A 16,352-nucleotide genomic window follows, 5' to 3' on the forward strand; every position below is an offset into this window, starting at 1 on the left:
TCCATTATGTTTGGCAATTCTCAAACTTAAAGATATTTTTATCTGAAAGAATCTTCAAAATTGGTCAGTAAATTATAATATGAATCCCAAGAAGAGTTTTCACCAAATACTTACCATTGATAAGCACACTAACCCTTACATAAATATATGTACCTCTCCCTCCTCACCTTATCCAAGGAGGCTTGATCTATCAGATGATTGAAATAATGCAATATTGATTAAGACTTGTTCAGCAAGTAGTCATTAGGGTGACTACTATTTCATTACCTTGACCCCCACTTTAAGTCACACCTCTGGGGTCAAAAGAAAACAACGATCCAAACGTGAAGAAACCTAACCTATTGAAGTCCCCTCTCCTTGCTCCACCTCCTCCTCCTCCCCTGAAAGGTTCTCTTCGGCGATGATCTATCACACGCGATCGAGATCCATGTCGCGATTTCTTTGCTTTGCGAACTATTGCACTCAGATCTACATTATTGTCGGAGGGAAACATCTTGCACACGGTTTCTCCACAGCGTGCTTCAATTTCCTGTAAAAGGAATTTTAAACACATATCATAAAATACATAAATACAGTGCAACTATAACATTATTGATTGTTGTGAGAAGCAAAACAAGAGGTCTAGCAGTCTGGGTGGTCACCTGAGGTAAGCATTATTGAATATGGGTAAGAAGCTTTCAAGTGTCACATAAAAAAAATTGTGACATTAATGTTAGTGAGACTTAATTGATATATTTTAAGCCCTTAAGGTCTGAGAGCATCAATATATGCATACCATCAAACCATAGTGTTGTCCAGCTGCTGTGAGATATCTTAATGTAGTGTTGTCCAGCTACTGTGAGCTATCTTAACGCAGTGTTGTCCAGCTCCTGTGAGCTATCTCAATTTAGTGTTGTCCAACTCCTGTGAGTTTTATAAATGTAGTGTTATCCAGCTGCTGTGAGCTTAATTAATGAAATGTTGTCCAGCTGCTGTGAGCTATCTTAATGTAGTGTTGTCCAGCTGCTGTGAGCTATCTCAATGTAGTGTTGTCCAGCTCCTGTGAGCTATCTTAATGTAGTGTTGTCCAGCTGCTTTGAGCTATCTTAATGTAGTGTTGTCCAGCTCCTGTGAGCTATCTCCTTGTATTGTTGTACAGATCCTGTGAGCTATATTAATGTAGTGTTGTCCAGCTGCTGTGAGCTATCTTAATGTAGTGTTGTCCAGCTGCTTTGAGCTATCTTAATGTAGTGTTGTCCAGCTCCTGTGAGCTATCTCCTTGTATTGTTGTACAGCTCCTGTGAGCTATATTAATGTAGTTGTTGTCCAGCTGCTGTGAGATATCTTAATGTAGTGTTGTCAAGCTGCTTTGAGCTATCTTAATGTAGTGTTGTCCAGCACCTGTGAGCTATCTCCTTGTATTGTTGTACAGCTCCTGTGAGCTATATTAATGTAGTGTTGTACAGCTGCTGTGAGCTATTTTTATGTAATGTTGTCATCTCCTGTGAGCTATCTTAATGGAGTGTTGTCCAGCTCCTGTGAGCTATATTAATGTAGTGCTGTACAGCTGCTGTGAGCTATTTTAATGTAGTGTTGTCAACTCCTGTAAGCTATCTTAATGTAGTGTTGTTCAGTTCCTGTTAGCTATATTAATGTATTGTTGTCCAGCTCCTGTGAGCTATATTAATGTAGTGTTGTCCAGCTGCTGTGAGCTATTTTAATGTAGTGTTGTCAACTCCTGTGAGCTATCTTAATGGAGTGTTGTCCAGCTCTTGTGAGCTATATTAATGTAGTGTTGTACAGCTGCTGTGAGCTATTTTAATGTAGTGTTGTCCAGCTGTGGTGAGCTATCTTAATGTAGATATGTCCAGGTCCTTTGAGCTATCTTAATGCAGTGTTGTCCAGCTGCTGTAAGCTTTATCAATGTACTGTTGACCACATCCTGTAAGCTGCTTTAACACTTTCCAAACTGTTGTTGACTATAATCGACAAAAAATGTGCTCTCTCTTCAAAATGATGTGCTCCCACTTCTCCATTTTTGACTATAGTGGACAAGCTATGTTGGTGTTATGTGAATGTCCGTTATTGGTAAGTAGCAGACAGCAAATGTATTTTTCAAATATTTGCTATAAAGTGTTATCTAAGAATATAAAAACAATGGTTTTTTGCACCTACATATGTCATGTTTTCATCAGAGTATTGGATTTTTACACAAACCAACCATGATATTTCTCGCTAAGTTACTACAGTAAACAAAAATGGCGGACATCACATTGTCTTTGAGAACAAAAATGTGAAGAAATAAACATGGCTCTGGGAACATCCTGGATCATTTATATTTGGTTAGTACCGACATTGACATCTACTATAAGAACATCCATCAGAGATGGGTTATGCTCCCCGATGGGACAAATATGAAAAGTAACAAAGGGCAATAACTCATAAATTATGCAAAACAGAGAGATGGTTCTTATGCACTTCACTTCTTCTTATTGAGATCTATTGCACTTCACTTCTTCTTATTGAGATCTATCTACCTAAGAAGTGTCATGCTGATACCGCTTTTAGTTTTTGCTCTGGACAAAGTTATGATGGACGACAGACAAAGTGGCAACTATATGCTCTCCCTTCAGTTAGCATAATAAATCTTAAAGTGTTGGGTGTTCAATTACTGAAATTATACTGCTGGCATGGATGTATCGGCAGGTTTACAAGCTGAAATGTGCAAGATGCAAGACTCACCGCAAGTTACACTTTATGGTTAAAGCCCAACATAACTAAAAAGGTGAGCAAAGATGAGAAATATCTGAACACTTTTATCTGTCTTTATGTTTATACATCTTAACCTGACATAACAAAATTTTACAGTGCCACGAATCAAATGGCAGACTGTTTAAATGTTTTTATCCAGGAAAGTCGGACATGAGAAAACGTCATGATGTCATTCAGAATTCTCTTATGAAATTACACTAATAAGTATAGGAATGAAAATGTGTTAACCTGTCATAATGAATATTAAACTACAGTGTATAATTTAAATATTTGAAAATTTTTGTAAATACCATATTACTGTATAGCAATATTTGCAAAAAAAAATGTCCTGCTTGTAAAATCATTGGAGGAACGTTAATATGAAAATCAAGAACTAGATTTCAAGAAATTAACACTGTCAAAGGAGTTGTTTTGTGTGGCTTTAAAATTGAGTTCAATAGTTCATCATTTGCATCTTTGTCTCAGTTGGGAAGATGGTAGATGATCAGAGAAGTGACTCCGGTATAATTCCTGTCGGGAGATATTCTGCAGGAATGTGTTTTCCTGTTCATTCACATTTACAATATATAATGGTGCATGTACAGTGTATGTTGCATTTCCCTATTTACCATAAAACAACACAAATACCAGTTTGGATTTTTATTCCGGTAGTATTTAACCTGTGTAATAACCACAATATATTGCATTCAATTAACAATGAAGTGTAAATGCAAATAAATTCTATTTAGACAGCAAAATTTTGATACTTTGAAAGTATTCATTTTGGTATTTTTTATCGATTCTGATATCTTGGTAAACCAAACCCAGTTGAATTTCGGTTAAATCCATTGGATAAAGAATTGGTTTTCATTGAAATTTTTCAATAAATACCTAAATGTCTTAATGTAGTGTCGTCTCACTCATTTGAGCTATCTTAAGGCTATCTTAATATAGCGTTTCTTTGACAGACGTTTGAAGGTATTACTTTTTAATACTATGAAATGTTTATTTGAATATTGGCCAATGTATCTCCCCTTTTTTATGATCATACCTTTCAGTGAAAGTTTTAAATCATGTATCTAAGACATAAAGCCCAATTCCTGTATGATGTTTGAAGCACAAACATTTCCTGTTCTTATCTAATACATACCTGTCCATCACGGCCAATTTTCACTGGTTTGTTGTCATTCCAAGAATTATGTAGATGACTAGTCTTTGTGAAGGACAACTCTCGTCTTGTAGAGAAAAACAGAAGCCAAATAACTACATATGAATGAAATATGCATGATCAATTTCAAGCTGTTGATTACAATATCCTTTAATCCTTTGATTTTATTAACAGTAATATAATCTTTAGAAATCCATTACACTTTTTGCTTCCATGCAAAAAAGGGAAAATATTTCATATTTCATTTCACCACAATACCTATTGATCCAGTCCAGCTTGAAGACACCACTCAATGCTCTAGCACTTAATCCAGGAGGTAACACCCAACGGATAGGGGGGTGATCTTTGGTAGATTCCTCAACAATTCGCGCAAACCCTACAATTTCAGCACAAATTCTTAAGCAAAATACAAAATATGTACTGCATGGACTTAAATAATGTAAACCAAACGCTAACACCTTCGACACCAACTTAATAACTGATACCAACAACAAGGGTCTGTTGTATATATCACAGGTAAACATTAAGTATTTCTTTGGTAGAGTGGTATTTGAAAAGGAAAATGAAATCAAATATTTGTTTTCATGGCTGTCAGATATTACCATCTGGAAGATCACTAAAACTGTTGACTAAATGAATTTTCATTCTCAAAAGAAACATCATTGCATAACTAGTGCTCATTCATAGGTTTACTTCATCAGACCACTAATTGGCCTATCACAAGAGGGTCTGTGGTCACCACTCCCCAAGCATGTTTTACACCTTATGAGCATGAAACACCAAAGATTAACACTATACCTGTGATATCTTTGCCAATTTTTTTTTTACAGAACTGTCGGTCACTTGGAACACTATGTAAAAGGTCATTAATGTGGGATGTTTATGGTCAATAATGACAGTCAGTCACTTAGATCAGTATATAAAACTAAAATCAAAGGGTACAATTAGGTACTTCCATGCAGAAAAAGGCCACCATGGGGTTAGACCAAACAAATGAGTAACCTTTTCCTAAAGAAGCTTGTGACAAACTTTGGACCAAATCAGTCATTTCTAAAGACGACTGATTTTAATGTAATACATAATTTCCTATACTCGGTGTCAACTCTCTTGCCACAGACCCACTGTTTATACAAAGTTTGTTCTCCTTCACTAGAGAATGCTTCAGCGCAAATTTTGTTGTAGTGAAATAATAGTGCTTTTTGGAAAGCAAAATGGACAAAAAAATGTTTAAAATCCCTCCAATCCCCCCCCCCCTACTTTTAACTAAATCAAAATAATTTTTTTTTCTTTACATGGATTACCTTGAAATTTTCCACTTTCTTTGACAGAGAAGATCAGAATCACATTGTCACAACTCTAAAATAGAGAAAAATTATTATGATTATACAGATATTTTGTAACATTAGAACAATGTTTATGGTCATCCAGTTATGCCAGTATGATATAACAATGTTTAGGGTTGGACAGTCAATCCAGTATATTAAAATGATGTTTAAGGTCACTGGTGTATTAGAATGCGGGTGATAAAACTATCAGAGCAATGTTACAAGTGATCATACTACTAAATCTAATATTGAACAATCTATCTTAAAGTATTTTCATGTTGTGTAGTTTGAAAATCATTGTGATAAAGAAAAGCAGTGACATATCTAAGATGGCAGACCCAGTTGAATGTTTAGCATGGGAAAGTCGTATTGTATTACACTAAGGAGAGAGGCTTATTGCAGAAAATAACATGAAATTTGACCAGCAAGTTTGCTACGTATCAGTAATACTTTTAGCATAGATAGCATCTATGTGTTGTTTGACTTCAGAGTAACGATTCAAGGAAAGCCATACTCTCTTGCTTTGAAATAATACTGCTACAGCTACACTTCTGTATACTCGGGAGGAATTGCATTATCAGCAATTGTTGTCAATATTTATAAATGTAAGTAAAAAACTATTCCAAAACTTTACCCTGAATGCCTGATTCAGCTTAGCTTCATTCTGTGGAGGTGTGGACCAAACTCCTTTCGCTTTGGCTAGAGCAACATTTTCATGGTTGTTGCTCTTTATCAGGAAGTAGCGTGCTCCTCGGAACAGATATTTCAACTTTGAATACATACCTTAAAAAATCAGAAATAATTTTGAACTTTTAGCAACAAACAAATATTCTTCCATCTGATGAACTAAGATACCCACAAGTTACCAAGAGCTCAATTGTAAGCCTAGATACTGTAGTGGTCAGCTTTCACATGGGGGACACAATGTTAACACTTGAATATAACAAGGGCCCTGATGTAAGTCTGGATACTGCAGTAGTCAGCTTTCATGTGGCAGACACAATGTTAACACTTGAATATAACGAGGGCCCTGATGTAAATCTGGATACTGTAGTGGTCAGCTTTCATATGGGGGACACAATGCCAAAACTTTAATATAACGAGGGCCCTGATGTAAGCCTGGATACTGTAGTAGTCAGCTTTCATATGGAAATGTACCTATGTAAATGGTGTTTGATAACTTACGCCTCTGGGACGAATCATCAGACTTGTCACTTTTGTTATCATTTTCTTCACTCTTGTTTTCCTCTTCTTCCTCCTCAGAATCTTTTTCATCTTCCCCTTGCTCTGTGTCCTCACCCTTGTAACCACTCTTGCGATCCCACTCAATGGGTGAAATTCCTCTTTTCTTCTTCCTCATGCTTGGTCCCTCAGTATCATCATCACTCCTCATCTCAGCATCTGGAAGTATACATTTCTACATCAGAAGCTTCCAAGGGCCTGATGATCCTATTAGCACGGATGACTGACTTATGAAATTTGAGGCAATGAACTCAAATATGCATTGTATTTCATTCTGGCTTCAATAAAAAGATGCAAACCACTGTGATCAAGCCTATGAAACCACCGATAAACATGCTTAGCTGTAGTTATCATTTCAGACTAATATGCCATAGTTGTACATGCTTTTAGTTCAGAATTCTTTTGCCAGAATTATACAAAATGGACTCAGATCAACACTTCTCTTAAACATTAAATATCTTTGATAACAGTGCCTTAAGGGCTGCGGTGGTTGAGGCATCTGATTGTCATTTTCCATATCTCTCCAACTCTTGTACTCGGGTTAGAGACCTGCATGGGGCAATTGCCAGGTACTTGCCACAGGTTGGTGGATTTAATGTCTGCTAAATGTCTGTGATACCCCAGTCTAAATCAGTGTTAAATGTCTGTGATACCCCAGTCTAAATCAGTGTTAAATGTCTGTGATACCCCAGTCTAAATCAGTGTTAAATGTCTGTGATACCCCAGTCTAAATCAGTGTTAAATGTCTGTGATACCCCAGTCTAAATCAATGTTAAATGTCTGTGATACCCCAGTCTAAATCAGTGTTAAATGTCTGTGATACGCCAGTCTAAATCAGTGTTAAATGTCTGTGATACCCCAGTCTAAATCAGTATTAAATGTCTGTGATACTCCAGTCTAAATCAGTGTTAAATGTCTGTGATACCCCAGTCTAAATCAGTGCTAAATGTCTGTGATACCCCAGTCTAAATCAGTGTTAAATGTCTGTGATACCCCAGTCTAAATCAGTGCTAAATGTCTGTGATACCCCAGTCTAAATCAGTGTTAAATGTCTGTGATACTTGAGCTTGAATCAGTGTTAAATTTCTGTGATACCTGAGCCTGAATCAGTAAATGAGGTAACGTCTCCTGCACTACTTCCAGCCTCACTACGTGTGTCATAGTCCTGTGTGTCCACATGGTCTAGAGACTGCTCCACTGGTCTGACCTCATTGTCTTCCATCAGCAAGTCCAACTTATCATCAGACTCATCTGCCAAGTTCTCCTCCTCCATACGGACAGGTTCTGTTAGTATAAACAGTTATGACAACATCAATTTAAAAAATTTGTAACAAGGTAAACAGACACGTATGACTTGCCTGTAATCAAATGTGAATGGAATAAAACATTTCAAAGTACTTTGTTAGAAAACATTACTAAACTAAATTATAAAAGTGCTAATCTCTAATGCTAATGCATGAATATGATAACTCAGTCATTGGGATTGAATTCATATAATCCTGATTGAATTCAAGGGGTACACTTGTTATGATATCTGTCTGATGTGTGCATGACGGGAAAGTTAGATGAGATAAGCATTTGTATGATAGAACCACACAACGATGGCACAAATTTGTAATTCAAACGTGGCTGATAAACTTAGAGAGAGTACAACTAAGTATATTTCCTTATTAAGGCATTTATATATAGGTTTGACATTTGTTGTTATATCAGATACATACTGAATAGTTAAATACACTCGTGTTTACAAAGAGCCACACAGCCTTAGTTTACAGACACACACTTTATATCCATTATATATGTAAACATTAAATGGACGTCTCTTTACACTGTGTGGTGGAACAATACTGTGGTGGAACAATACTGTGGTGGAACTATACAGTGTGCAGGGACTATACTGTGTGGAAGGACTACACAGCGTGGAGGGATTATACAGCCTAGAGTGACTATACAGTGTGGAGGGATTATACGGTATGAAAGGACTATACAGAGTGGAGGGATTATACAGTGTGGAGGGACTATACAGTGTGGAGGGATTTTACAGTGGAGGGATTATACTTTGTGGAGGGACTATACTGTGTTGAAGGACTACACAGCGTGGAGGGATTATACAGTGTGGAGGGACTATACAGTGTGGAGAGATTATACAGAGTGGAGGGATTATACTGCGTGGAGTGACTATACAGTGTGGAGGGATTATACAGTATGAAAAGACTATACAGAGTGGAGGGATCATACAGTGTGGAGGGACTATACAGTGTGGAGGGATTTTACAGTGGAGGGATTATACTTTGTGGAGGGACTATACTGTGTTGAAGGACTACACAGCGTGGAGGGATTATACAGCCTGGAGTGATTATACAGTGTGGAGGGATAATACGGTATGAAAGGACTATACAGAGTGGAGGGATTATACAGTGTGGAGTGACTATACTGCGTGGAGGGATCATACAGTGTGGATTGACTATACAGAGTGGATGGATTATACAGCGTGGAGTGACTATACAGAGTGGAGGAACTCTGTGTGGAAGGACTACACAGAGTGGAGGGATTATACAGAGTGGAAGGACTATACAGTGTGAAGGGATTATACAGTGAGGAGGGATTATACAGAGTGAAGGGACTATACAGCGTGGAGTGACTATACAGCATGGAGGGACTATACAGCGTTGAAGGACTATACAGAGTGGAAGGACTATACAGTGTGGAAGGACTATACAGTGTGGAAGGACTATACTGTGTGGAGGGATTATACAGAGTGGAGGGATTATACAGTGTGGAGGGACTATACAGTTTGGAAGGACTATACAGAGTGGAGGGATTATACAGTGTGGAGGGACTATGCAGTGTGGAGGGTTTATACGGTATGAAAGGACTATACAGAGTGGAGGGATTATACAGCGTGGAGTGACTATACTGCGTGGAGGGATCATACAGTGTGGAATGACTATACAGAGTGGATGGATTATACAGCGTGGAGTGACTATACAGCGTGGAGTGACTATACAGAGTGGAGGAACTCTACTGTGTGGAAAGACTACACAGAGTGGAGGGATTATACAGTGAGGAGGGACTATACAGTGTGGAGGGACAATACTGTGTGGAAGGATTATACATCATGGAGGGACTATACAGAATGGAGGGATTATACAGTGTGGAGGGATTATACAGCATAGAGGGACTATACAGCGTGGAAGGACTATACAGCGTTGAAGGACTATACAGAGTGGAAGGACTATACAGTGTGGAAGGACTATACTGTGTGGAGGGATTATACAGAGTGGAGGGATTATACAGTGTGGAGGGACTATACAGTTTGGAAGGACTATACAGAGTGGAGGGATTATACAGTGTGGAGGGACTATGCAGTTTGGAAGGACTATACAGAGTGGAGGGACTATACAGTGAGGAGGGATTATACAGTGTGGAGGGACTATACAGTGAGGAGGGATTATACTGTGTGGAAGGACTATACAGTGTGGAAGGATTATACAGTGTGGAGGCACTATACAGAATGGAGGGATTATACAGAGTGGAGGGATTATACAGCATAGAGGGACTATACAGCGTGGAAGGACTATGCAGTGTTGAAGGACTATACAGAGTGGAAGGACTATACAGTGTGGAAGGACTATACTGTGTGGAAGGACTATACAGTGTGGAAGGACTATACTGTGTGGAAGGACTATACAGCGTGGAAGGATTATACAGCGTTGAAGGACTATACAGAGTGGAAGGACTATACAGAGTGGAAGGACTATACAGTGTGGAAGGACTATACTGTGTGGAGGGATTATACAGAGTGGAGGGATTATACAGTGTGGAGGGACTATACAGTTTGGAAGGACTATAGAGAGTGGAGGGACTATACAGTGAGGAGGGATTATACAGTGTGGAGGGACTATACAGTTTGGAAGGACTATACAGAGTGGAAGGACTATACAGTGAGGAGGGATTATACAGTGTGGAGGGACTATACAGTGTGGAAGGACTATACAGTGTGGAAGGACTATACTGTGTGGAAGGACTATACAGCGTGGAAGGATTATACAGCATGGAGGGATTATACAGTGTGGAGGGACTATACTGTGTGAAAGGACTAAACTGTGTGGAAGGACTATATTATTTGGAAGGACTATACAGTGTGGAGGGACTATACTGTGTGGAGGGACTAAACAGTGTGCAGGGACTATACTGTGTGGAGGGATTATACTGTGTGGAAGGACTATACTGTGTGGAAGGACTTTACAGTGTGGAGGGACTATACAGTGTGGAGGGATTATACAGTGTGGAAGGACTATACAGTGTGGAAGGACTATACTGTGTGGAAGGACTATACAGCGTGGAAGGATTATACAGCATGGAGGGACTATACAGTGTGGAGGGACTATACTGTGTGAAAGGACTATACTGTGTGGAAGGACTATATTATTTGGAAGGACTATACAGTGTGGAGGGACTATACTGTGTGGAGGAACTTTTTTGTGGGACAGAACTTTGCTTGGGTGGCGGAAGTATACCGGAAACAGGCTCTTCTGTCATCTTCACTTTATCTGTTTTTGTTGCAGGTTTACTCCTTGCTGGTCGTTTGACTGCTTTTTTCACCACTTTTACAGAAGACTTCTCCTTTGATTCTGCGGAGAACAAACATGACAATATTAAACCAATTTATTGAATATACTCACAGTAGAATAAATTCTACATTCTGCACACTTCTATATTTTCAGAAACAGGTATTACCCCTCCCTTTACATGATAAAAATTCTGGACATAAAATCAAGTAGAGAAAGCTTAAATTAGCCTCTAATTCCACAGTTTTGCATCTAATACAGAGAAAAAGGGTTGTGTTAACAGCTTACAGTAAGCTCAACTGATTGTAGTGAAAAAACATGCTAAAACACCTTAACAACGGAAACATCTGCATGGTCAGTTCAATTGATTTTATAGACAGGGGAAAATGTGTATGGTTAGTTCACCATACTGCTATTTCTACCTTTACTGGCCTCTGTAGATTTGATATCTTCTTTACTTTTTGTGTTCGAAGACTTCTGTGTAATCATTTTACTTATTGGCTTTAGATCCTTGCTGTCTATGACATCTAGACACTCAGTTGACTTTTGTTCACCAGTCACTGATGCAGCACCATCCTCATTTTTGACATTCACAACTTTTTGTGTTGTTTCTTTCTTCACAGGACGAGTCACTTTTGCCTTTGGTTTGACAACCTTTGCCTTTGCAGATGCTGGCTTTGGCTTGCTCCTTACAGGTTTCTTTGCTGTATCAAAAAGAGTAACATCAATAGTAACCAAGACACTGTCTAAAGTCCTGTGTGGACTGGCTTGTACCATATTGAAGTGAAATTTTGTGCCATCAAACAGATCTATTAATATAGACCAGCAAATCCTAAATTCTATTATGATGACTGTATACAACATTCCAATTAGTTGAAATGTCTGCTTAAGATCAAAGTCCAAAATTTTGGTCTAAGCCACAATATTGAACTTTTCTAAGTTTTCAAAAATTCTGTTGAGTATTTTACATTTAAGTTTTCAGTAGATCTTTCAGATCAATTCCATTTCTGTGAAATGACCATATCATTGAAAGATAAGCAAGCTGTCTCATCCATCAACAGCTAAGCATTTGGTGCTTTCAAACTCTGATCATATCATATAGATAAGCCACCTACGAGGTCTGATTGTTAATTTGTGAGCCTTACATTGAAGAAGTTAAGCTGTGATGTCCTATTTCAACTCTACTATTCCCCAGCTATTTCTAAGGCTGTGAACCCAAAGACTGGTGTCATTTAGACCATTTATGTCGAAAAGGTAGCACTCTAAAGTAAACAAGGCAAATGGACAAAATCGCTGAAAGAGCAGTGATTCAACATTTGTATAAGAAAGGTCTAGCACCTAAGGACATCCATACTGATAGGGTAGCAACACAAGATGCTACAGTGAAAATGTAGGTGGTGGAATTTAAGCATGCCAGACATAGCACTGGGGATGCTGATGGTATTCTGATGGTATTTTATTGGCAAAACGAATAAACAATCACTGGCACATACCATGCATCACTTCTTTGGCAGTGACAATGCCCCTGTTCACAGGTCTGTCATTGCCATGACTGCCATTAATAATTGTGGCTTTAAATTGATTGAGCATCAGCCATATTCACCTAATCTCGTTCCATCAGACTTTCATGTATTTCAACAAAGTTTAGTTAAATTACTAATCCTATGGCTTAATAAACAAACTCTTGATTCTATAGAATTAGTCATTCAGTAGCATTAATAATGTGAGTCTATTTTAAATTGTGCCAATAATCCATATATGTACAAACCATGCCTGTGTATGAAAGTGGCATCAGATATATATCAAGTACATCATAAAAGGTATATGGAAACACCTGATTACTCTTTAAACTCTTACCAGGAGTTTTGTCCTGCTCTCCTATTTCAGCTGTCAGCTCATCATCAACATGACCATCCAGAATGTCATCCAAAACATTCACCTCCACTGCCTCTCCACCTTCAACAGTATAAAGGTAATACCAGCCTTTACAACACGTCTGGACAACATCAAAGAATTTTGACTCAATAAACTTAAGGAAAAGACTTATGGGGCTAATAGCATAAAAGTCCAATATTCTTTTAAAACCACAAGTCTGTGGCATAATTCATTATTGTGTATTGAGATATTAACTACAGTGAAACCTCTCTATGAAGACCACCTTGGGGCTTGAATGAAAGTGGTCCTAAGACAGTGGTACAATAGGTTGACCTTTGACCATTAAGAACTGTACTAGAAGAGTAAACCACATGAAATGTACAGAGCATTCACCAAGATAAACAAGAGATTCCACAGGAATCATGGTGCCCATTATTGTTTGATCTTTATATGCTCTTTGAAAGTTTCATCTTTCTGCTTCTTTTCTCTTCTCTTCTTTGTTTTTGCTCTTAATTATAAGACATTTGAACATTCCTTTGCAAAAATGGTGATGATAATCTTTACCTGCCAAATCCAAAATGGTCACCTGGAAGCCATTTTGTTTCTTCTGATCAGTCCCAAAATCAAACGAGCACCAGGAAAGACCAAAGGGAACATACATATAAAATTTGAGAATCCCATTCAGTACTTAGCAAACTTAGAAATAGCAATAACAATTTTTACTATGCAAAATCAAAGATGGCTGCCTGTCAGTCATTTTGTTTTTCTGGTCAATCCAAAACTCAAACAAGCACAACTAGGGTCCTAAAGGATCCAATACATGAAATTTGAGAAAAATCTATAGAGTACCGTAAATTTCCGCATATAGTGCTCACTTTTTCAAGCTAAAACTGTCGTGTCAAAATGGGGGTGCACATTATACGCAGGAACATGCCATTCTTGGGGTTATCATTCCCGAGTTCTGCGTCCACCATATTGGATTATCTCCCTTCACATAGTTATATGTAAGAGTCGTCAGTCATAAATGATGGTTTTGGGATAAAAACAACAACAACCAAATTTCAAATGTTTTAATCATCGGCCATACACACTAGCATTACGGTGAATTTCTTTTTTTCGTTTCTCGTTCAAATAGTCACAGTCTTAATTTTGGTCAAGGTTATAGTAGTGTCTGAAGTAGATCGAAAGTAAGTGGTGTTTGGTCGTCATTCCCAATCCTTGACGGGTCAATTTTATATGTCTGCCTCATTTTGATGATGTAACTCTGGAATTCAGTGAGACTGTCTTCGTAGTCATCCGGAAGTTTTTGATCGATTGTCGTTCTCCGGATACTCAGCATGTGTCTGTTCATAAATCGGACAGCCCATCCCATTGATGCCTAAAGTTGGTGACCCCATGACCTCTCTTTATCTGCATAGCCCCACGCGCAGTTATGTTGTACCGACAGCGATGCTGGCATCGATTGCGTACAAAGTTGAACATCTCCCTCTCCATCTCTGGGTGTTTCGCTGTCGCACCTCTGTCAGCCCTTCTGGTGAGGACTTTAGACATTCTTCTTTTTTTTCCATGCCCTGACATATGACTATGGAATTTCGGAAGTGGCAACCGGCGACACAAAACCCAAGTGTCTCGGCGTAGTCAATGGTGTCCGGTTTTTCTTTCGCTGTAAACTGACGTTCGCAGTTTCCTCATGTCAAAGTCGGTGTAAACAATCTATAACTAAGTACCTTCGGATACCATGGTAGTTACAGATGTGGGGACTGAAAATTTACAGACAGTTAAAACAACATCGTTTTCTGACCAATAGCATGTGTTCAGCCCAAGCTGGGTGTCATCAATCTCCTCATATTCAACGTGTTACCTGTTGAGAACCGTTAATTATCCAATTAGCCAAGTCTTTCATGCTTGTTAAGTCAGGCACCTAAGTGTTTACATAGGTAATTAAATGTGGTAGGGTCTCGCTCATTGTGGTTTCTTAATTATCAATGGATCAAACCACATCAACTGTTTCATCGCCCTAACCTGTAATGAATTAAACTTTCTGTAGAAAATCTGTGGTTTTTTTTATCTGACCCCAAAAAAGTAGCTGTGCATTATACCCGAGTGCACATTATACCCACAAATTTACAGTAGTTGTCAAGAAATAGTGATAAAAACTTGCAAAAACACAGTATATATAAATGACTTCTCCGAATACGTCAAACATATCACCCAATCAGGCGACAAATGTCATTTACAAAACCATACACAACATAGAATACACCTACAAATTGAAAGAGGATCTTGAAGCAGCAGGAAGGTGGGAGAATCATTGGCTATTGTCCTTTCACATGAACAATAAAAATAATGTCATCACCACAACTAACAAATGCACAAAAAAATCAATTACACATACCAACTACAATATGTAGAATCATGCATATACCTAGGCATCACACTAAACAGCAACTAAAAATGGGACACATACACTTCAACAACATCACTGTAAACGAAAACAGGACATTAGGATTCCTCAAACACAGTCTACAGATGACATGATGGAAAACCTCTACTGGCCAACTAAGTACAAAAATCATGTTATTTCACAAAAATATACACAATCATGTCACAAGAGATGGGATTACCATTCTACATCACATAGACCAGAAAAGCACATCCTTACACTTTCACATTTCTGCCACTGACACTAACAAATATCCATTCTTCCCACACACAGTAATGGTAGAACTCATCACCGGTGGCAGCAGTACAAAGCACTACACTAGACGTCTTCAACTTTTAAGTCACACATTTACAACATAACCTTGAATACCTCAAACCAACTCCCTCGGCACTATTAATTTTAACTTTTCTTATCTTAACAACGAAAACCTAACTGCAAATACTAATCACGCCTCTGTACATTCCCTATAAATTGAATCATTAGTTTCGGATGGCATTTGTGTACTTGGAAAAGATTATCTAATAAAAACAGACAAGTGGCGGTACCCTCTCGGACTTGCCCCGACGTTGCATTCCTTGACAGTGGTTTGCCCCGACCTGAATATACCATTATACAAAATATTGGCCGAATACACGTGTCGTACAAAATAGTGTTGTATAAAAAAGAAACTGTGATTGTCGGTATGGACACCGATGTACAACATGTGATCAGAATCCGGTATAAAGCATCATCACCGTCGCTTGGAGTCATCTATTACCTTTCGTGTCTCCCATATCGACATTCATTGCGCTCTTTATCTCATTTGAAAGTTAACCAATGCTTCAGACAACTGCACGTCCTTTTGTTGTTCAATTTCTAATGATGGTAAAATAGTAAATTATAAACAAAGAGATTGCAAGTGACTCCACGGTTTCAAAATGGCTGCATAAACTATCCAAGTCTCGTCAGTTCTCACGATACCTTCGAATGCCATTCGATATTTAGACATCGTCTCGGTC

The 16,352-nt window shown here is 38.3% G+C and overlaps 1 protein-coding gene across 1 annotated transcript in view; it reads right to left on the reverse strand.

The window, feature by feature from the left end:
- LOC132545109 (YTH domain-containing protein 1-like) overlaps window positions 1-16,239 on the reverse strand; it is a 46,848-nt gene extending 30,609 nt beyond the window's left edge. The window contains exons 1-11 of the mRNA XM_060208776.1: window positions 16,112-16,239; window positions 12,894-12,992; window positions 11,459-11,740; window positions 10,986-11,099; window positions 7,561-7,749; window positions 6,409-6,624; window positions 5,858-6,006; window positions 5,200-5,254; window positions 4,157-4,274; window positions 3,881-3,965; window positions 339-529 (exon numbers count right to left, since the gene is read on the reverse strand). Of these exons, the coding sequence (XP_060064759.1) occupies window positions 339-529; window positions 3,881-3,965; window positions 4,157-4,274; window positions 5,200-5,254; window positions 5,858-6,006; window positions 6,409-6,624; window positions 7,561-7,749; window positions 10,986-11,099; window positions 11,459-11,740; window positions 12,894-12,992; window positions 16,112-16,139 (1,526 nt within the window). The 5' untranslated portion in view covers window positions 16,140-16,239. The remainder of the gene's footprint in view (window positions 1-338; window positions 530-3,880; window positions 3,966-4,156; window positions 4,275-5,199; window positions 5,255-5,857; window positions 6,007-6,408; window positions 6,625-7,560; window positions 7,750-10,985; window positions 11,100-11,458; window positions 11,741-12,893; window positions 12,993-16,111) is intronic.
- Between the last annotated feature and the right edge of the window lie 113 nt (window positions 16,240-16,352).

Source organism: Ylistrum balloti, unplaced genomic scaffold (assembly GCF_031769215.1).
Source record: "Ylistrum balloti isolate Yb309-2 unplaced genomic scaffold, AGI_CSIRO_Ybal_v1 Utg369828, whole genome shotgun sequence".
NCBI classification, from domain to species: domain Eukaryota; kingdom Metazoa; phylum Mollusca; class Bivalvia; order Pectinida; family Pectinidae; genus Ylistrum; species Ylistrum balloti.